At 38.8% G+C, this 17983-nt stretch overlaps 1 protein-coding gene across 1 annotated transcript in view; it reads right to left on the reverse strand.

The window, feature by feature from the left end:
* Window positions 1-542: 542 nt before the first annotated feature.
* The window catches only part of USP40 (ubiquitin specific peptidase 40), a gene marked incomplete at its 3' end in the record, with an annotated part of 42385 nt that continues 24944 nt past the window's right edge, over window positions 543-17983 (reverse strand). The window contains exons 15-25 of the mRNA XM_084643785.1: window positions 16244-16314; window positions 14585-14904; window positions 11474-11600; window positions 10157-10214; window positions 9322-9375; window positions 7886-7974; window positions 7229-7315; window positions 5904-5940; window positions 2226-2290; window positions 1542-1616; window positions 543-719 (exon numbers count right to left, since the gene is read on the reverse strand). Coding sequence (XP_084499911.1) covers window positions 543-719; window positions 1542-1616; window positions 2226-2290; window positions 5904-5940; window positions 7229-7315; window positions 7886-7974; window positions 9322-9375; window positions 10157-10214; window positions 11474-11600; window positions 14585-14904; window positions 16244-16314 — 1160 coding nt within the window. The remainder of the gene's footprint in view (window positions 720-1541; window positions 1617-2225; window positions 2291-5903; window positions 5941-7228; window positions 7316-7885; window positions 7975-9321; window positions 9376-10156; window positions 10215-11473; window positions 11601-14584; window positions 14905-16243; window positions 16315-17983) is intronic.

Genomic DNA, 17983 nt, shown 5'->3' on the forward strand with positions numbered 1-17983 from the left:
CATTCCCCCCTCAGCTGGACAAAGATACTCCCTCTGAAATACATTTTTATACCCTAATACAAACAAGTTAGTACTGGCTCTGACACAGTTAGTTACTGCCCCAAGGTGGCTAGTTATTACCCATCACCTTGTACACGTTGGTTCAATTAAAACATTTTTATTACGTGCTATCTTTTAGGAGGGATCAGTGTGTTCCTGTTATTCTTGGGAAATGTTTATGTACCATCCTTAATATTGGAATGTTCTGGTACAACTTGATATCAGGATGTGTTTGCGTAAGTACTTTGTGCTTAGCACCTCTTAGGAATGTGTATTTTTGCATTACTAGCCCTGTTCTTGCCAGATTCTGTGAGCAGGTCCTACATAATACCAAGCCTCTAATACAAGGGCTTATGTCTTAGGCTCTCTTCCTACTACAAGGATCAGAAGAAGACTGTTATAACCCATAAAACATCAGGCCCTTCAAGAAAATATTCTACAAATATTGTTGCCTACTTGGTAAATATGGGATGGCCATTTGGTTTTGCAAAAGGCAACTTTCTCTACTCAAGAAGTTCATGGAAACCTTTATTTCTGAACACCAAGAACTCACCTCCTGCTGGAGATACTCGCAATGCCCCCATCATGCAGGTCATGCAGTTCATTTGATCCTGCATGCTCTCCTGGTGTCCGAAGTGCATCAAAGGCTTGTACCACCAGATAGGCACTTTCAAGAATCCCTGTACAGTGAATGAAAAATAACTTACTTGTAATAGTACAGAAGTTTGATTTTTGCATCAACAGAGAAGAAGAGTATTAATCTGCAATGTTAATTTTCCATTTTCATTGTTTTTCTAATCTTGTTTTGTGTAAAGGACTCCTGCATGGGCCTCGGATTCTAGCTTGTTCTACCTGTATAGAGCCCAGGGAAACGGTTAGTGACAAAACTGGTAGCAGCATAATGATGTCACCCAGTTTTGTCTCCAATAAGTGCAATGAACCCCTTGCTCAGAGGCTTGTAGAGACTGAGACATGGTAAGAACTAGCTGACTGAGGCTTAATTAATATAAGACCTAAGTGACATTGCTAGTTTGGGGAAAAGCATCAGACTGTATTTCAAAGATGACATCTGCCCCTCTGACAGGGGTGTTTGTCCATCTTTGGTGACATTGCTTCACATTATGGGGCTCTGGTTAGACTCCTAACTGCCCTTAGTTGATCAGGAAGTGGAAATGACTAGGATGACGCTCTCTGTCCACATCTGACCAGAAGGTTGCAACCATATCTTTCTGGGGCAGACCTATCATCACACACTTCTTGGTCACTTCACTTCAAGCCTATTGCAATGCGCTCCACACATTTTAAAACCATTTGTGAAAAACCGGATACAAAATGTGGTGATCTAAGTAGTGTCTCTCATCATGTGCACTTTACTGTGCAGAGATCTGGACTGGCTGCCTGTTGGTTACCGAGTGAAGTTTCAGGCTTTGTTTTTGATTTATACAATTCTAAATGGCTTAGGATCTGCCAAACTGTAGCATGACACAAAGTGAAAATTTTACCTTGGGTGGCAGTTTCCCTTCAGTTATGACCAAAGTATCTCCACTGCAGACATTAAGCTCCTTCAGTCTGGCACTCTGAGGGAGCAGAAAGCATACTGTATTTTGTTAAGTGAATGAGTTTTTTCACTTGTAAAAAGCGTGCTGGGTGTGCAGGCCTTAAAGCCACAGGGGCTTGTTTTTCCATACAAGAGCACTTTAAACTTCATCTGGCTGCTGATTACTTGATGGAGACTCAACAACTATTCAGATGCACTAGACGGAGCAGGAATTTGGAGTACCGTGTTGTGCCACCACCTGACCAAATATCCACACCAACGTACAAGTCATCCCTTTATATGGGTCTGTGTTGCAAGTATAACAGGTGTCCTATTGCTCTCTGGTTCCCATTTCCTCTGAAGCTCCCTAATTTATCAATACATAATAATACCTAGCAGTTATCAGTAGATCTCAAACCTCCTAACACACCAAATCCTAGGCTTCAAGAAACAATTGTATGGAAAATCTTTAACAATAGCCACAGCAAATCACTACAGGGCAAATACTTTGTGTGTTACATATTCTGCACACATTCTCACTCTTGCCTAATCACCAACAACATAAAATAGGATGTGATCTCCAATATACCACAGACCTAGGAGCCCTTAACATATTTGCTTTTTAATGTAAAACATAGGGTTCTCTTACTTCCTCACTTAATGCCTCTCCAGCTTCATAGCACCAATCAATTCTTCTCAAATGCCAGTTGTCACCTGCAAAAAGCAGAACACTGAAAACATGCAGCAAAATATCACTATTACAAAATAATATGTAAACACACTCTTCCCAAGGGTAAGTAATTCATACATTTCTCAACTTTGACAAAATGTTAGAGATTAAATGGATGCCAAATTTAAATTAAAACTAGTTACAGATACCATACATGCTCAACTCCCTAAAACAATTTGTTGTTTTGCAACCACATTTTCCCATTTTATAAATGTTTCTCTCTCTTCCCCTAACCAGAGGAAACTAATAATAATGACCAGGAAGGAGTATAAAATTATTGCTCAGGCATACAGGAGTGAAATCAGGAAGGCCAAATCACACTTCGAGTTGCAGCTAGCAAGGGATGTTAAGAGTAACAAGAAGGGTTTCTTCAGGTACGTTAGCAACGAGAAGAAGGTCAAGGAAAGTGTGGGCCCTTTACTGAATGGCAGAGGCAACCTAGTGACAGAGGATGTGGAAAAAGCTAATGTACTCAATGCTTTTTTTGCTTCTATTTTCACGAACAAGGTCATCTCCCAGACTATTGCACTGGGCAGCACAGTATGGAGAGGAGATGAGCAGTCCTCAGTGGTGAAAGAAAAGGTTAAGGACTATTTAGAAAAACTGGATGAGCACAGGTTCATGGGGCTGGATGCACTGCATCCGGGGGTGCTACAGGACTTGGCAGATGTGATTTCAAAGATAATGGCCAATGGTTCTGCAAACTCATGGCAATCGGGGGAGGTCCTGGTTGACTGGAAAAAGGCTAATGTAGTGCCCATCTTTAAAAAAGGGAAGGAGGAGGATCCTGGGAACTACAGGCCAGTCAGCCTCACCTCAATCCCTGGAAAAATCATGGAGCAGGTCCTCAAGGAATCAATTCCGAAGCACTTAGAGGAGAGGAAAGCGATCAGGAACAGCCAGCATGGATTCACCAAGGGAAGGTCATGCCTGACTAATCTAATCGCCTTTTACGATGAGATTACTGGTTCTGTAGATGAAGGGAAAGCAGTGGATGTATTGTTTCTTGACTTTAGCAAAGCTTTTGACACTGTCTCCCACAGTATTCTTGTCAGCAAGTTAAAGTAGTATGGGCTGGATGAATGGACTATAAGGTGGATAGAAAGCTGGCTAGATCGTCGGGCTCAACGGGTAGTGATCAATGGCTCCATGTCTAGTTGGCAGCCGGTATCAAGCGGAGTGCCGCAAGGATCGGTCCTGGGGCCAGTTTTGTTCAATATCTTCATTAATGATCTGGAGGATGGTGTGGATTGCACCCTCAGCAAGTTTGCAGATGACACTAAACTGGGAGAAGAGGTAGATACGCTGGAGGGTAGGGATAGGATACAGAGGGATTTAGACAAATTGGAGGACTGGGCCAAAAGAAATCTGATGAGGTTCAACAAGGACAAGTGCAGAGTCCTGCACTTAGCATGGAAGAATCCCAGGCACTGCTACAGATTAGGGACCGAATGGCTAGGCAGCAGTTCTTCAGAAAATGACCTAGGGGTTTCAGTGGACGAGAAGCTGGATATGAGTCAACAGTGTGCCCTTGTTGCCAAGAAGGCTAATGGCATTTTGGGATGTATAAGTAGTAGCATTGCCAGCAGATCGAGGGATGTGATCATTCCCCTCTATTCAGCATTAGAGAGGCCTCATCTGGAGTACTGTGTCCAGTTTTGGGCCCCACACTACAAGAAGGATGTGCAAAAATTGGAGAGAGTCCAGCGGAGGGCAACAAAAATGATTAGGGGGCTGGCGCACATGACTTATGAGAAGAGGCTGAGGGAATTGGGATTATTTAGTCTGCAGAAGAGAAGAATGAGGGGGGATCTGATAGCTGCTTTCAACTACCTGAAAGGGGGTTCCAAAGAGGATGGCTCTAGACTGTTCTCAGTGGGAGCTGATGACAGAACAAGGAGTAATGGTCTCAAGTTGCAGTGGGGAAGGTTTAAATTGGATATTAGGAAAAACTTTTTCACTGGGTGAAGCACTGGAATGGGTTACCTGGAGAGGTGGTGGAATCTCCTTCCTTAGAGGTTTTTAAGGTCAGGCTTGACAAAGCCCTGGCTGGTATGATTTTGTTGGGTATTGGTCCTGCTTTGAGCAGGGGGTTGGACTAGGTGACCTCCTGAAGTCCCTTCCAACCCTGCTATTATAGGATTCTCTGAATAAGATATAGAAGAGAAGTGAATTGTCCGCTTAAAAAAATGCTGTCAAATACAAAGAAAACAAAATTTTAAAAATTGATAAAAATTAGTTTTCAGTTACAAAGATGTTAAGCGTTACTTGTAGGTATATTTTCAAACAGATGTACAATTAAAGTTGATGATGGCCTCTTAAAAATGAATACAACTGTTGCTGTAAGAAAAGGGTATTTTTACTACCTGCAAAGATTCAGGGCTGATTTGCACTAGTTCTGGGATTATAATACGTTATAGATAGATAGATAGATAGATAGATAGATAGATAGATAGATAGATAGATAGAGAGAGAGAGAGAGAGAGAGAGAGAGAGAGAGAGCGCGCGCGCGCAGAGTGAGCACAAAGCATTACGGAAGAGCAATTATGTTTGTTCTTGAATTTTTCCTCTGAGGAAAGTATTATAAAAATATTTATATATGTATGCATTTTAAGGTCTAAAATTTGACCTAACTAAAACCCCTAAATCCAAACAGAATTATTTTAATAAAGTTCAAGAAAAAAAGCATGTCCAACAGTCTTTTTATGTGAGGAAAAAAAGAATCCAAGTGATCTGAAACACACATTTTATTAGAAAGAGAGCACCTATACATGAAGTTCAAATTAAGGCCTATTTCAGCTTTTCAGGGTTGGTGATATAAAGTAACACACAAGAACACAGTACCATTGCTTTCATGGCAGGGAAATCTATACTTACAGAAATTAATGAGGCTAACATTTTTCAAACATGAATTTACCTACTGGGTGGTGCGTACACACACACAGAGAAGTTTTAGTTTGGCTGCTTAATGTGTATCCTAATACAAGTAAATGAATGTAGATGAAAATGTTTTTTGAACATGAACTTTCCTATTATCTGACTTGTGTTTAAATTTTAAACCTTCACTTTACACTAACATAGAATTTTGCATTTAATACATATTAATTTCAGTGCTCAAGATAGAGGAAATGATGGTACGCTCCTTTTTCTCTCCTTTTTTTCAACCAGCAGCAATGAAAAATGCTGTACTGACAAAACCACCAATATAGACAGTCAATCACTAAATAGCTTCTGCATGCTCATTTCATTTAGCACCTTTAATAATGGAATGGTCCAAAGCACATGTTCACAGATGCAATTTTACCATTAATTTCACTTTTACAGTTTGCTTTGGCAAAGTGATTTAAAGATCTCTTTTTATTTATTGTGATCACTGAAGTCAAGGGTGAGTTTTTGCCCAATTTAGACTGGCATGAACTTTATTTCCAGACCTTCATTCATTTTCTCCAGCCTCTATAAATCCTCTCTCTCTTTCATTGCATCTCACAATGATGCAAATGAGCTTAATTTAAACAATTACTTTTTAAGCTTGTAGGGTGTGCAAAAGAAATCTGGAAAACACTGAACATATTAGACAAACTACCTGGTACAACTAACCTGGTAACCCAGATTTCTCCAGCATTAAGTTTAGACACTGAAAGAAAAGAAAAATAGATGGTGATATTTAACTCCAGTACATAAATTGAAAAATAATTTCATTTACAAAACTAGATTTTCCAACATGTGACCAAGTCACAGTCTGGTTCCTGATCTGTTACTATCTTAATGGATAGAACAACTGCACTCAAACCGTTACTTGATGCTTGTTGGAAAGCCATATCTGGGCCCTTAGAATGTAAAATTGTTTTCATGTATAAATGTATACATACAAAATTTTAATATTCTATAAGAAGCAGCTTTCACAGCCTGTCAGAAAATAGACTTGTGCTATCAATTTATCACTTCTATGAAAGAACTTCTGTTGTGTAGGAGTTTGACACGACAACTTCCTCCCACAGGTTTCCTTTACTAAAATAAAGCCAGAATCTTAAAAAGCCCAACTCCCTCTGATTACTTTTAGTCTAACTATGTGCATGGTAGATACTAAGAGTTTATGCTAGTCACAATGAGAACTGCTGTGGCAGCAGCAGGGCACCTGCTATGGGGGTGGGCTGGCGATAGAGAGAGAGAGAGTTGTTTTGTTTTTTTAAGTGTCTTCCAAAAGATTTTGAACCCACATTGTGTGTGTCCTTATGTTCAGCACCAACACTTTGCTTTAAAAGTCCAGAGGAGCAGCATGTACATATTTTAAAGACATGGTAACTCCAAAACACAAAAGTTAAAGATATTAAACATTAGAGCTTCATAACCACAACAATTTAAAACATATTTTAAAGCACTGTTTGATATCAAGACCCGTATCCACTTCCTAGTTTGGAGCAAGGTGCTGCTCTGAAGCCAACTCTAGCAAAAAGAGTCAGCCACTACCAAAAGCTACCTTCTTCCTCTTCCACAATAGGCTCTGCTCACAGACCTTGCTTCAGTTTTTAAAATGACTAATTCTACAATAAAATTGCAGATCCAGCTGCTTACACCCCACTTAATCGTGATCAACCCTGTCATAGTATTACATGGTCCCACATGACTAATAAAGTGACACTACTTGTAAAGATGATCACATGACCATGTCTAAGCCAGCTGGATTCTGATCAGTCCATGGGCAGTATCCTCTCCCCACCATCTTTAAGGAACTCAAGACATTTCTCTCCCCTTTCCTACTTTTGAAATTTTCCCCAATAAATCAATTTTCCCGGGGGCACCTGCTGTAATATGGGTGCTATTTTGAAGCAATACACAGTAGCAAGCGAGAAGTATCCAGGTGCAGAGGAGCTGGCATTGGAGTGCTAAAGTATCCATGCAAAAGGAAAGACTCCAATACTTACCTCTCTCACAGATGCAGTCTCTTCCACTATTATCTCCATCTCCGGGCCTCCCTGCAGATCACTCCCAACAACAAAATACAAGAAGAGCTAAGAAAAGGATAGCATGTCAAGTTAAAGCTCAGAGATCATGCAGCATGATTTTATATACACATATAATAGATTTACATGATTTTTAATTCCAGAATAAGGTTAAGACAGACTACTTACAAATATGGGGTAGTCTATCATAATTACTTATCTAAACTCTCAGAAGATATAGTTAAGAATGAAAACAGGGTTAAGTTTTCTTTGTATTCACTGCACATGCATGTTGGTTAATTACAGCAGGGTTGTCTCTCTAACAAAACAAACAGCACTGAAATCCTCTTGTGGCAAAACATACAATAGGCAGACCAGGTACATCTTACAGTTAAAAATGAAATAAGGCAGGGAAGGTGCTGAGCCGAGTAAATGACAATGTTCCTACTACCCCTAAGTCTCTAAAGTGAGTAAGCCAATTAGCATATTTCGTAAAAGGAATGAGCATTTCTCCTATACTGCCATTAACTCTACGAAGTGTTATGATGAGAAAATACAAATGATGAATATTGGGAAATGTAAACATGATCAAAGCTCTTTTGCGCCAAGTCCTCTTTCTGTGTATCCCTACTCTTTTACCTGAGTGGAAGTTGGAGCTTTTCCATGACACAGTCCCAAAAGACTTCCCATCTTTAGTTCTGCTTCTTTGACAGTATAATCCTCAGGCACTTTAGAGAGGATAAACAATAAAACAATAAAACAATAAAAAACAATAAAACAATAAAAGTTTGTTTCCAAAAAATACTAGTGTTGCCAGCATGGTCATGAAAGTGATGATGCAAACACTTAACTGTTAATATATTTATTCATGCTTAGTTATCCAATCCATTCTAAAATCCTCCTATTGTGTATCAACTTTAATTATTTAACAATATAAACATTTAGTTTGTAATGTTTATAGGAATATATGTTGTAAATCCATAAAGAGGGACTCTACTTTTCCTGAAACAGTTAGCAAGCAGCCTTAAAAATGAAAGGAGCTATGGACTCATATTTTTAGCAAGATTCAAATTACTCTATTTTCTTTATAAATTTATTTACATGGCTTACTTAGTGAAAACTAATAGTTATTTTCATCTACATATAGTATATTGTATTGGGTAGCTGTTCACCTTTTGTGCATTTCTGCAGTGATCCAGCATCCAGTTCCTAATGAATACATGATTGGTAGTACAGTATTTAATATTAGTGAATTTAGATGCAAGTAATAAAAAAAGACAAATGGTTTATTTATCTGATAGCGGAAATGCTAACAGACAAATATTACTATTGGAAAAAAGGCTCCTGTTTTAATTAAGTATGGGAACACCATGAAATGCTACTCATCACTTTAATGTGATATTAGACTTGTATATAGGAGCTGGGTGAAATTGTTACAATGAATAGTTTATTTGGCCAACCTGAAACCATTTGGCAAACACAATAAGAATTCATGAATAGATTCGACATTACTGAAAAACTGAAATATTTCGGTAATATAAGAACCAAACAGTTTCATTTCAACATTAGCAAAACATTTCGAGTTTTTGGGCTGGAGTCACAAAGCAGCCTGAAGCAGCAGCGGTGGCAACCCCACAGCCCTCCTTTTAACGTTTAGTCCAGTGACAAGGGTACAATTCACTCTCTTCCTGACAGGGAGAAGTGATTTGAACATTGGTGTCCCATACTGCAGGCGTATGTCCTAGTCATCGGCTGATGGGGTATTTTGGGGTGGGTCTCTGTCCATCTCTTCTCTCAAGCTGCTCCACTTTGTATCAACAGTAAGAGAAGAACCTGGAACTTGGGTCTCCAATGTCTTAAGAGAGCGGCCTAGCCACCACGCTACAGAACAACTCTCACTTTCTCCCTGGCACAATGACTATTCATTATAATTATGAATGACTATGAACTTCCACTATGAATGACAGTGAATCTATTATTCACCCAGCTATATTTGTATGTTCTATTAAATGAGAAATATAGCAGCTATGCATCTTCTCCTTAATTTTATCTGACAGATTACTAAAGAGGCTTACCTGGAGAGAGAAGCTTCCCATTTCTGTTAATAGGTCTGAGACAGCTATCGTTCACTACAATGGAGGAAAAAGGAGGACAAGATGGACTAAATAGATTAAAATCAAATTGAATTTGGCTCAGCTGTTTGGAGTGATAGAGGACTGAAAATTAACAGACTAACCGGTTTAGCTAAGTAGAGGCATCTCATAGTAGAAAATTTTTTGTCCCTACGGTACAGCACTAATATCACAACTTGATAGCACTTCCCAGAGGTCAAGAAAACACTGCTAGCCTAGCCTCCTGGCTGGACATTACTTTCCCTTTTTAAAAAGTCAGCTACCTTAGCAATAATGGCTTGAATATTGTGATTGGCCAAAGTTTCCAACTTTGGATACACATTTTTAAAAATGCCTTGAAATAAATCTTATAGGGAGGGACAGAAAGTATAAGTCTTACAGGAAGGCAATTTACCAGTCTCAGAATTGCTTTCATTTGTGATGTGTTTGTTTTGCTTTTTTAAACAAGATGACAAAGTTTTTGGACCTGCAAAAAAATGGCTTCTAGGAAAAGTAGTTGGTGGATATAAATAAGGTACTCCTAACATACGTATGTTTTCAACAGCAGTTAGTTTGGTACATTGTAGTATTTTTAGCCAGGAAGATTTGTCATTTTATTCACAACTAAAGGAGTCTCAAATCCTTTACATCCTGCAGCAGAGAAAAATTATTAAAAAGTCTTAATACTAAAGACTAACTCCCATATCTCAAGTAATCTCCCTTTTGTAAACTATAAAAGCCATCCAGCAAACTGAAATAACCATATTACCAACAAAATAATTATTGAACAGTTATTTACCTAGATCTTCCCCTAATTGCAGCTCCTGTATTGCTTTAATTTTGATATCTGACATCACCTAAGAGAGAATTATTAGTGACTATGTAATATAATAGACTATGCAAAAAACAGAATGCAAGCTGTGTGTGTGTGTGTATGGAATTCAAGCACTAAGAAAGACATTACTCTTCATTTAAAGTGCATTAATTTCTCTTTGATTTTGCTGTAGCATTTTGCAAATTGGTAATATATTAAGGAGATATTTTCTCCGATTTACATAGTCACATTTTGGGATTTTTAAAACCATCAGCTGCAGCCCTTCCCACCCCCCCACCCCCCAAAAGTGAATATAATATCAGACTACAGCGCAAAAGAAAATGCACCAAACAAAGAACTAGAAACTGATGCACTGTGCTGCACATAATGTTTAATATTCTTTCTATAGCATTCAACAATAATGGGAGAAAGAGCAAGAGAAGTCTCAGAGGATTTATATCTTATGACAAGTTTAGGAAAGTGAAGTTGTAGTTAATGTAGTAGGAGATTAAGAAGACAACTCAGGTGTATAAATAACGTGGGTGATGAAATCAGAGAAAATGGTTTGAGGAGATGGGAATAAGATTCAGAAGATAGGGGAGTTTGAGATGGTGTACAGAAAGTAATTAACATGTAAAATACTCATAAAAGAAGCAATAAAGGATGCAGACGTGAATATGTTAAAAAAGAGAGGAATTACACAGAAACCAAAATCTAAGTTGAATAATTAAAATAGCTTTAGATTAAATGCACAAATTCCTTCTGTTCTTTACTGTTAAGATCGTGCTAAAACACACAGTCCACCATTTTTTTCCATCGTACCCTTGTAACAAGAACTATTTTCTTCATAAAGAGATATTTAAAAGTTTTGTTCTCCAGCACAGTCTCATGCAACACATTGTTTTCATGATGGCCCCTAGAAAAGCTGTTGTGGACTTTTACTACAGTCTACCTCAGTGAATTTTAGTCTACATAATGCATCACAACCTAAAGAAATTAAAAAAGTTTCTTCAAAGCAGACATGCATGTGCCTGTCACAATTACACAATGTTATTCTGGCTCTTGTGGGTGACAATGCCAAGCTTGCCACCCTTGCTGTTTTTCCAACATAAGCCAGTGTACTTAACTGAAAATTCCCAAGATGAAATCCTGGTCTCACTGAAGTCAATGGGAATTTTGCCACTGATTTCAATAGGGCCAGGATTTTACCCCCTGTGATTAACCCAACTGAACTGAAGAAGCTGTGCGGAGTAAGGGAAGAATTCTGTTATATCCCTGAACAGTTGTAACTCCTTTACTCACTGTTTCAATGGTTGCAGTAATTTTAACTTGCTTCTCTTCAGCTTCCAACCGGCAGAAATTTTTAACTTGTAGCCAGCTGATATCATGTGTAAAAGCAGTCAAATTGCCACTTGCCATGTTCACCAAGCTGCAAACAAGATATATTTAGAGCGCAGATTTATGTACTATATGTAAGTGAAGAATACAAGGAAAATGTACATTACTTATACTGAGGAAGACTGCTAAATGCCACAGTGTCTTATTGTTTATATATGAACTAGGTCTTATTACTACGCTTATAACATGGTGACACCCAAAGGTCCCAGTCAGTATCCTTCTGTGGTAGGTATTGGACAAACAGAAATAGTTATATGGTAAATTTTTCAAAAATGCCTTAAGAACTTAAGGAACCTAATTTCAATTTTCAAAAGGGATGTAGGCAGTAGGGAGTCTAAGGGTATGTCTACACTACAAAATTATGTTGACCTAAGTTACAGCGATGTACAGCCACCGCAGTAATTAAATCGCTTTTGCATGTCCATGGGGGGAAGGGGTCGCTCAGTGGTTTGAGCATTGGCCTGCTAAACTCAAGGTTGTGAGTTCAATCCTTGAGGTGGCCATTTAGGGATCTGGGGCAAAAATTGGGGGCTGGTCCTGTTTTGAGCAGGGGGTTGGACTAGTTGATCTCCCGAGGTCCCTTCCAACCCTGATATTCTAGGAGTCTATACCACACTCCTTGTGTCAGTGGGGCACGTCCTCACCAGGAGCGCTTGCACCACTCCTGGTGAGGACGTGCCCTGCTGACACAAGGAGTATGTCATTGACACAAGCACTGTGGGATGGCTTCTGAAAGGCAGCAACAGTCCAAGTAAAGCAACACAGTGTCTACACTGACACTGCATCAACCTAACTAAATCAACATTGATTCTACACCTCCCATGGGGGTGGAGTTATTAAGTTGGCATAGTGGGCAAGTTACATTGACAGGTGAGACATTTTAGTGTAGTTGCTTACAGAGTTAGGTCCATGTAAGCTGCCATACGTCGACCTAACTCTGTAGTGTAGACCACGGCTAAGTCTCATTAAAAGCCAATGTTATTTTTAAGTTATTTTTAAAAATGGGACGTAGGAGTTTCTGGGCTGGTCTACACTAGAAAGTTAAGTCAACCTAGCTATGCCATAGGTATGAAAAGTTTACATGCCTGAGAGATGTAGGTAAGCCAATGTAATCTACAGTGTAGACAGTGCTAGGAAGAACACTTTCCATCTCTGTAGTACGAGTTTATGCTACAACGGCAACAGCAACGTGTCTAGTGCACATATACCCTACGTCAGTCATTCTGACAAATTTTACCCACAGCCCCTGTACTAAAAGAGCTACATTGACCTCCAGAGGCCCAGGTTTCTATTTTTTTTATACACAAAGGAAATTAATTTGGTGGGCTTAAGCCAACATGATCTTACTAGATAGCAACCATACAATTTTTCCACGATCAGAACTTCTTGCTCAGCAAAATGGCAAGTGGTGGAATATCAGTAGCATTCCATCTAAGAGGGATGATTAATGAGCCAATCTGCTTGTGTAAATTTACTCAACTCCTGACAGATCTTGCCATTTGCCAATTGTTTTTGTCCTTGTGGTTTAAGGCACTGGTGTAGGACTCAGGATATCTGGGTTCAATTCCTGGGTCTCTCCAAAGACTTCCTGTATGACCATGGGCAAAGTCACTATTCAGTTCAGCTCCTCGTCTGTCTGAAGAGGACAATATTCCTTTTTCCAACCCTTTACCAGCCGTGTCTATTAAGATTTACATTCTTCAAGGCAAGGACTGTCTCTTACTCTGTCCATATAGAGTATCCAGAACAAAAGGGCAGGCCCCCCGTGCACTACCATAACAATGACAATAATGAGTAAAATACAGCCAGTATGACCAAAATTAAAAAAAAAGTGTCTTTGTAATTAACCCAATAAATGTTTGAAACTGAGGCATGTATTACTATGTATACACCAAATGTAAGTTTGGACATATGCATTAGTATTAATTGCACTTCCCTCCTAAGAGGAAAACCATTTTGTGCTTAAAACTGAACTTTTACTTTTTGCCCTTTAATAAGTGCTAGTTAAGTAGTAGTGTTTTACAGCAAAGCACCGGGTGTCACTACTCATAACTGTTCTAGTTATAGTTTCCATTGCAACCTTGTTCTCACATCTCCATAACCGACACTAGTTTGGCTGATGTTTGTACATCTGGTCTTTGACCAAAATGTGAAATCTGTTTGCTTGACAAAACTCCGTAGGGTTTAAGTGATGTATTTTGTGGGGAAATATACTTTTCTGCATTGTAAAAATATTCTAATCATTCTGAGTACCATAAACCACTTGAAATTTAAGTCTTGGTATTAATATAGTCCCCAATGGAGAACCTGTTGCTTCACTTTTTATATTTAAAATGTTTAAAAACTTTACTGTAACCAATAAGTCAAAATTTACACCATGGGCACTTGCAGCTGAAAATTTCCATATCTGCAGGAGTGCACTTAACTAATTGCATTTTCATGCACAGAGCCTTCCATATAAGTGCACATTTGGCTGTTTCAGAGAACTGAAAATGTCTACTGGCAAGTCCAACGCAGCTGTATGCTGCCCAGGACAATTGTTACAATTCTCCTCTCCCACCACCACATACAAGCTCCTTAAAGATATCCTATGAAGTCAAATGCCAATTAATTTCCCATTCCTGATGTTGCATTAAGTACTTAAACACCCATGAAATTCCAGAAGCGTTACCTCAGCCAAGCTGCATACATAAAGAGCTTCTTATTGCTCTTTTCCATGTTAAAATGTAAACCTCTCTTCTTCACATACACCCTAAATGCACAAAGGATGTTCAGCATGGCAAAGTTAATGTTGCTGTAGCAATCATAACTTTTTGGAATTCCCCCAACTTCTAAGCACCCCCATTACACAACCCTGAGATCATCACATTAATGGTGGTGGCAAAAATGACTAACAAGAATAGCAACAAGAACATGTAACAATGTAATTCTAGTCAAAGGAATTCTGCTTTGTTAACTGCCTCCTAACTTTGAAACAAGTCCTTCACAGGTAAGAAACACAATTATGAAATTTACCTTTGGTCATGGCTATCTAAAACTAATATTGAGCTTCCATCTGTCAGGCCAACACTTCTGACTGTCTTCTTCATATCCTCCTCAGGAACGACCTTCCAATTCTCCACCTCTTTGTCAGATCCCGAACTGTTCATTAAGATGATCCCTCCTGGCAATGGTAAGGCTTTCCACAGGGTGCTCAGTTCTGCACTGCATGGAACGGCATGCTGGGATTCGATGAAATGCTGACCTTTTCCTCCTTCATTATAGCCCGCCAACCGAAGAACATTTAGGAGCACGGGTTCATGGTCAAGACCTGATAACACCTCCATACCACCAACCTGTAGGAAGCGTGCAATATCTGCAGATGAAGGGTAATCAACAATAGCAAGAGGCCTACAAAGTACGGATGGTTCTAGTTGCTCAGTCATTCAGGACAAGGAAGTCTTGCTTTTTTCCCCACCTCATTAGAATTAAGCCTCCCCCTGACTGAATTCCACCTGAACAGCTTGCTAAAGAATATCAGAGGTGTCAAGAAGGGGATATAATGCTAGGAGGCCAGGGATTGCTGTAACTCTGCATCCATCCTGAAAATACTGGTGGTAAAGGAAAAAAAATTGGGACGATAATGGACCCATTTAATCTTTTAGCACAGAAATCTAGAGAATACCTGCAGCTATATTACCTGGATCTGAACACTAACATACTGAATCTAAGCTTCAGTCAGATGAATAATCATTGTCAATCCTCACTGATTTACCCCTTCAAGATATTTATGAACTACACACTTTTATTCAATACAAAAATATATAAGAATAAGACCAAGGCAGCCCAAAAAATTAAAGTTGGGCTATTTTTAAGTTTAGCAAGGGAACAAAAATAAATGTGCATGTCAAGAACAAAAGCTGAGACTGTTAACATTAAATTTGTTTTCATTAGTTATTGGATACATCCTTAATATACAATTTTTTAAAACGTGAAATTTTAATTGGAAATGGAGACACATTTTGCAACAAGGTTTAAAAGATTCCCTAGTATCTTACTCTATTATAGAAAAATAAAGTATTGAGATTACAGAAATTAATACTTTTGAGGGCAAGCCATCTCCTACTACTACATAACTGTTGCATTTTAGGTGCTGAAACAAAGCAGAGGCCTTTATGTTCAAAAGAAGAGAACAATCCACGGAGAGTGTGCTGTGTTCAATGAATTATTCTTTTATATATGGTATCAATCACTGATGCAAATTTAGCTGTCTGCTGGATGTTGTGCAGCTGAGCAAACGTTTGTTACTGCATCATAAACTGACCTAGCACACAGCAAATTTAAAAATCTGCTTTAGCTTAATTGGTATGGAATTTTTTTTCCTCCAAAAATCTATACAGTAATCACCTGGGAATCTCATTGACTATCACACACTGTAGGTGGTACAGTCTGTTTACACATCCATATCCTACCAGGAAAATAAATGTACCTTGAGGTAAATGAAGGGTATAGTCACAAGCAGCATAGAGAGAGCCATCTGTGAATGAGGCTGGAGCGGCATCACTGATGCCAAATATCACCAGCACTCCTCAAGAAAGTATTAAAAGGGATTTAAAATGACCAGAAACCTTTTTGAAGATTAAAAATCAGATTCTCAGGATCTGTAGAATATGATTTATTTTCCTGTTGTCTTACCTCCTTGCCATTCCACACGAAGACATCTGCTCCATCGGCAAGTCCAATGCCACCCAGTGTCATCTCATCTCCTGAAAAGATCAAACCATCAAGATTTTCCCAATAGGTAACACCCATGTCAGCTGGCAAACTGGACACAGAATAGACTTCATTCATATTTGGATGTTCTATCTAGATGTAAAGTTGCTATGAAGAACAGATGCAGAAGGCTAAGTTCAGGGCCCAGTTGTGTAAAGTGATCCAGGCCCATATGCCTCTGAGGAGTCCCGCTAAGTCAACAGAACTACTGATAGACATAAGGGTACACCTAGGCAAATCCTTTTGCAGGACTATGACATTAAACTCTATTTGACCAATCTGTATGGTCAATAACTTCCCACATGAGATTTAAAAGTACATTTTTAAATTTAAGTAATAATGCTAAATGCTGAAGTAGTCACGTACTGTATCCTTACAGCCAGTATTTGACATAGATGTGCTTAATTTTTGCACGTAACTAGTTTTACTTTCTTACCATAATACAGATTAAATGACAATTACTTTAAATCTACAAGGATTACATTAAAATTTGCAAGAACAGTTTTTTGTTTAGCTTCTGTTTTCTGACATTTATGCTATAAAAATTGAGTATTTTTGGCAAAAACCTAATTTTCTGAGGCAGACAGACCAAGGCCTATCATAAGAACATAAGAATGGCCATACTGGGTCACACCAAATGTCTATTTAACCTAGTATCCTGTCTTCCAACTGTGGCCAATGCCAGGTGCCCCAGAGGGAATGAACAGAACAGGTCATCATCAAGTGATCAATCCCCTGTCGCCCATTCCCAGTTTCTGGCAAACAGAGGCTGGAGACACCATCCCTGCCCATCCTGGCTAAGAGCAACTGATGGACCTATGCTCCAAGAATTTATTTCATTTTCTTGAATCCTATTATAGTCTTGGCCCTCACATCATCCTCTGGCAAAGAGTTCCATAGGTTGATTGTGCATTGTGTGAAGCAATACTTCCTTTCGTTTGTTTTTAACCTGCTGCCTATTAATTTCATTGGGTGACCTCTAGTTCTTCTGTTATGAGGAATAAATAACACTTCCTTATTTATTTTCTCCATACCAGTCATGATTTTATAGGCCTCTATCATATCTCCTTTTAGTAATCTCTTTTCCAAGCTGAAAAGTCCCAGTCTTATTAATCTCTCCTCATATGGAAGCTGTTCCATACTCCTACTCATTTTTGTTGCCCTTCTCTGTACCTTTTCCAATATATCTTTTTTGAGATGGGGTGACCACATCTGCACGCAGTATTTAAGATGTGGGCATACCATGGGTTTATATCCAATTAAAACCTGAAGCAATAGATATTGTATTTCACGTAACAAGTCAGATTTTTAAAAAAAAAATCTGTCCCAATATCTAGAATGACAAAGCCATATAAAGTTGTAAGTGTCAAGACTAATGAAAGCCAAACTGATTACATCTTAACTGAACTGTGTATTGTGGTATTTATATACATAAAAAAACCTTTCCTCTTCAAGTTTTCACTTCCATGAAGAAAAGGAGTACTTGTGGCACCTTAGAGACTAACCAATTTATTTGAGCATGAGCTTTCGTGAGCTACAGCTCACTTCATTGGATGCATACCGTGGATACTGCAGCAGACTTTATATACACACAGAGATCATGAAACAATACCTCCTCCCACCCCACTGTCCTGCTGGTAATAGCTTATCTAAAGTGATCAT

The sequence above is a fragment of the Lepidochelys olivacea genome (assembly GCF_965140295.1).
Source record: "Lepidochelys olivacea isolate rLepOli2 genome assembly, chromosome: 11".
In the NCBI taxonomy this organism is placed as follows: Eukaryota; Metazoa; Chordata; order Testudines; family Cheloniidae; genus Lepidochelys; species Lepidochelys olivacea.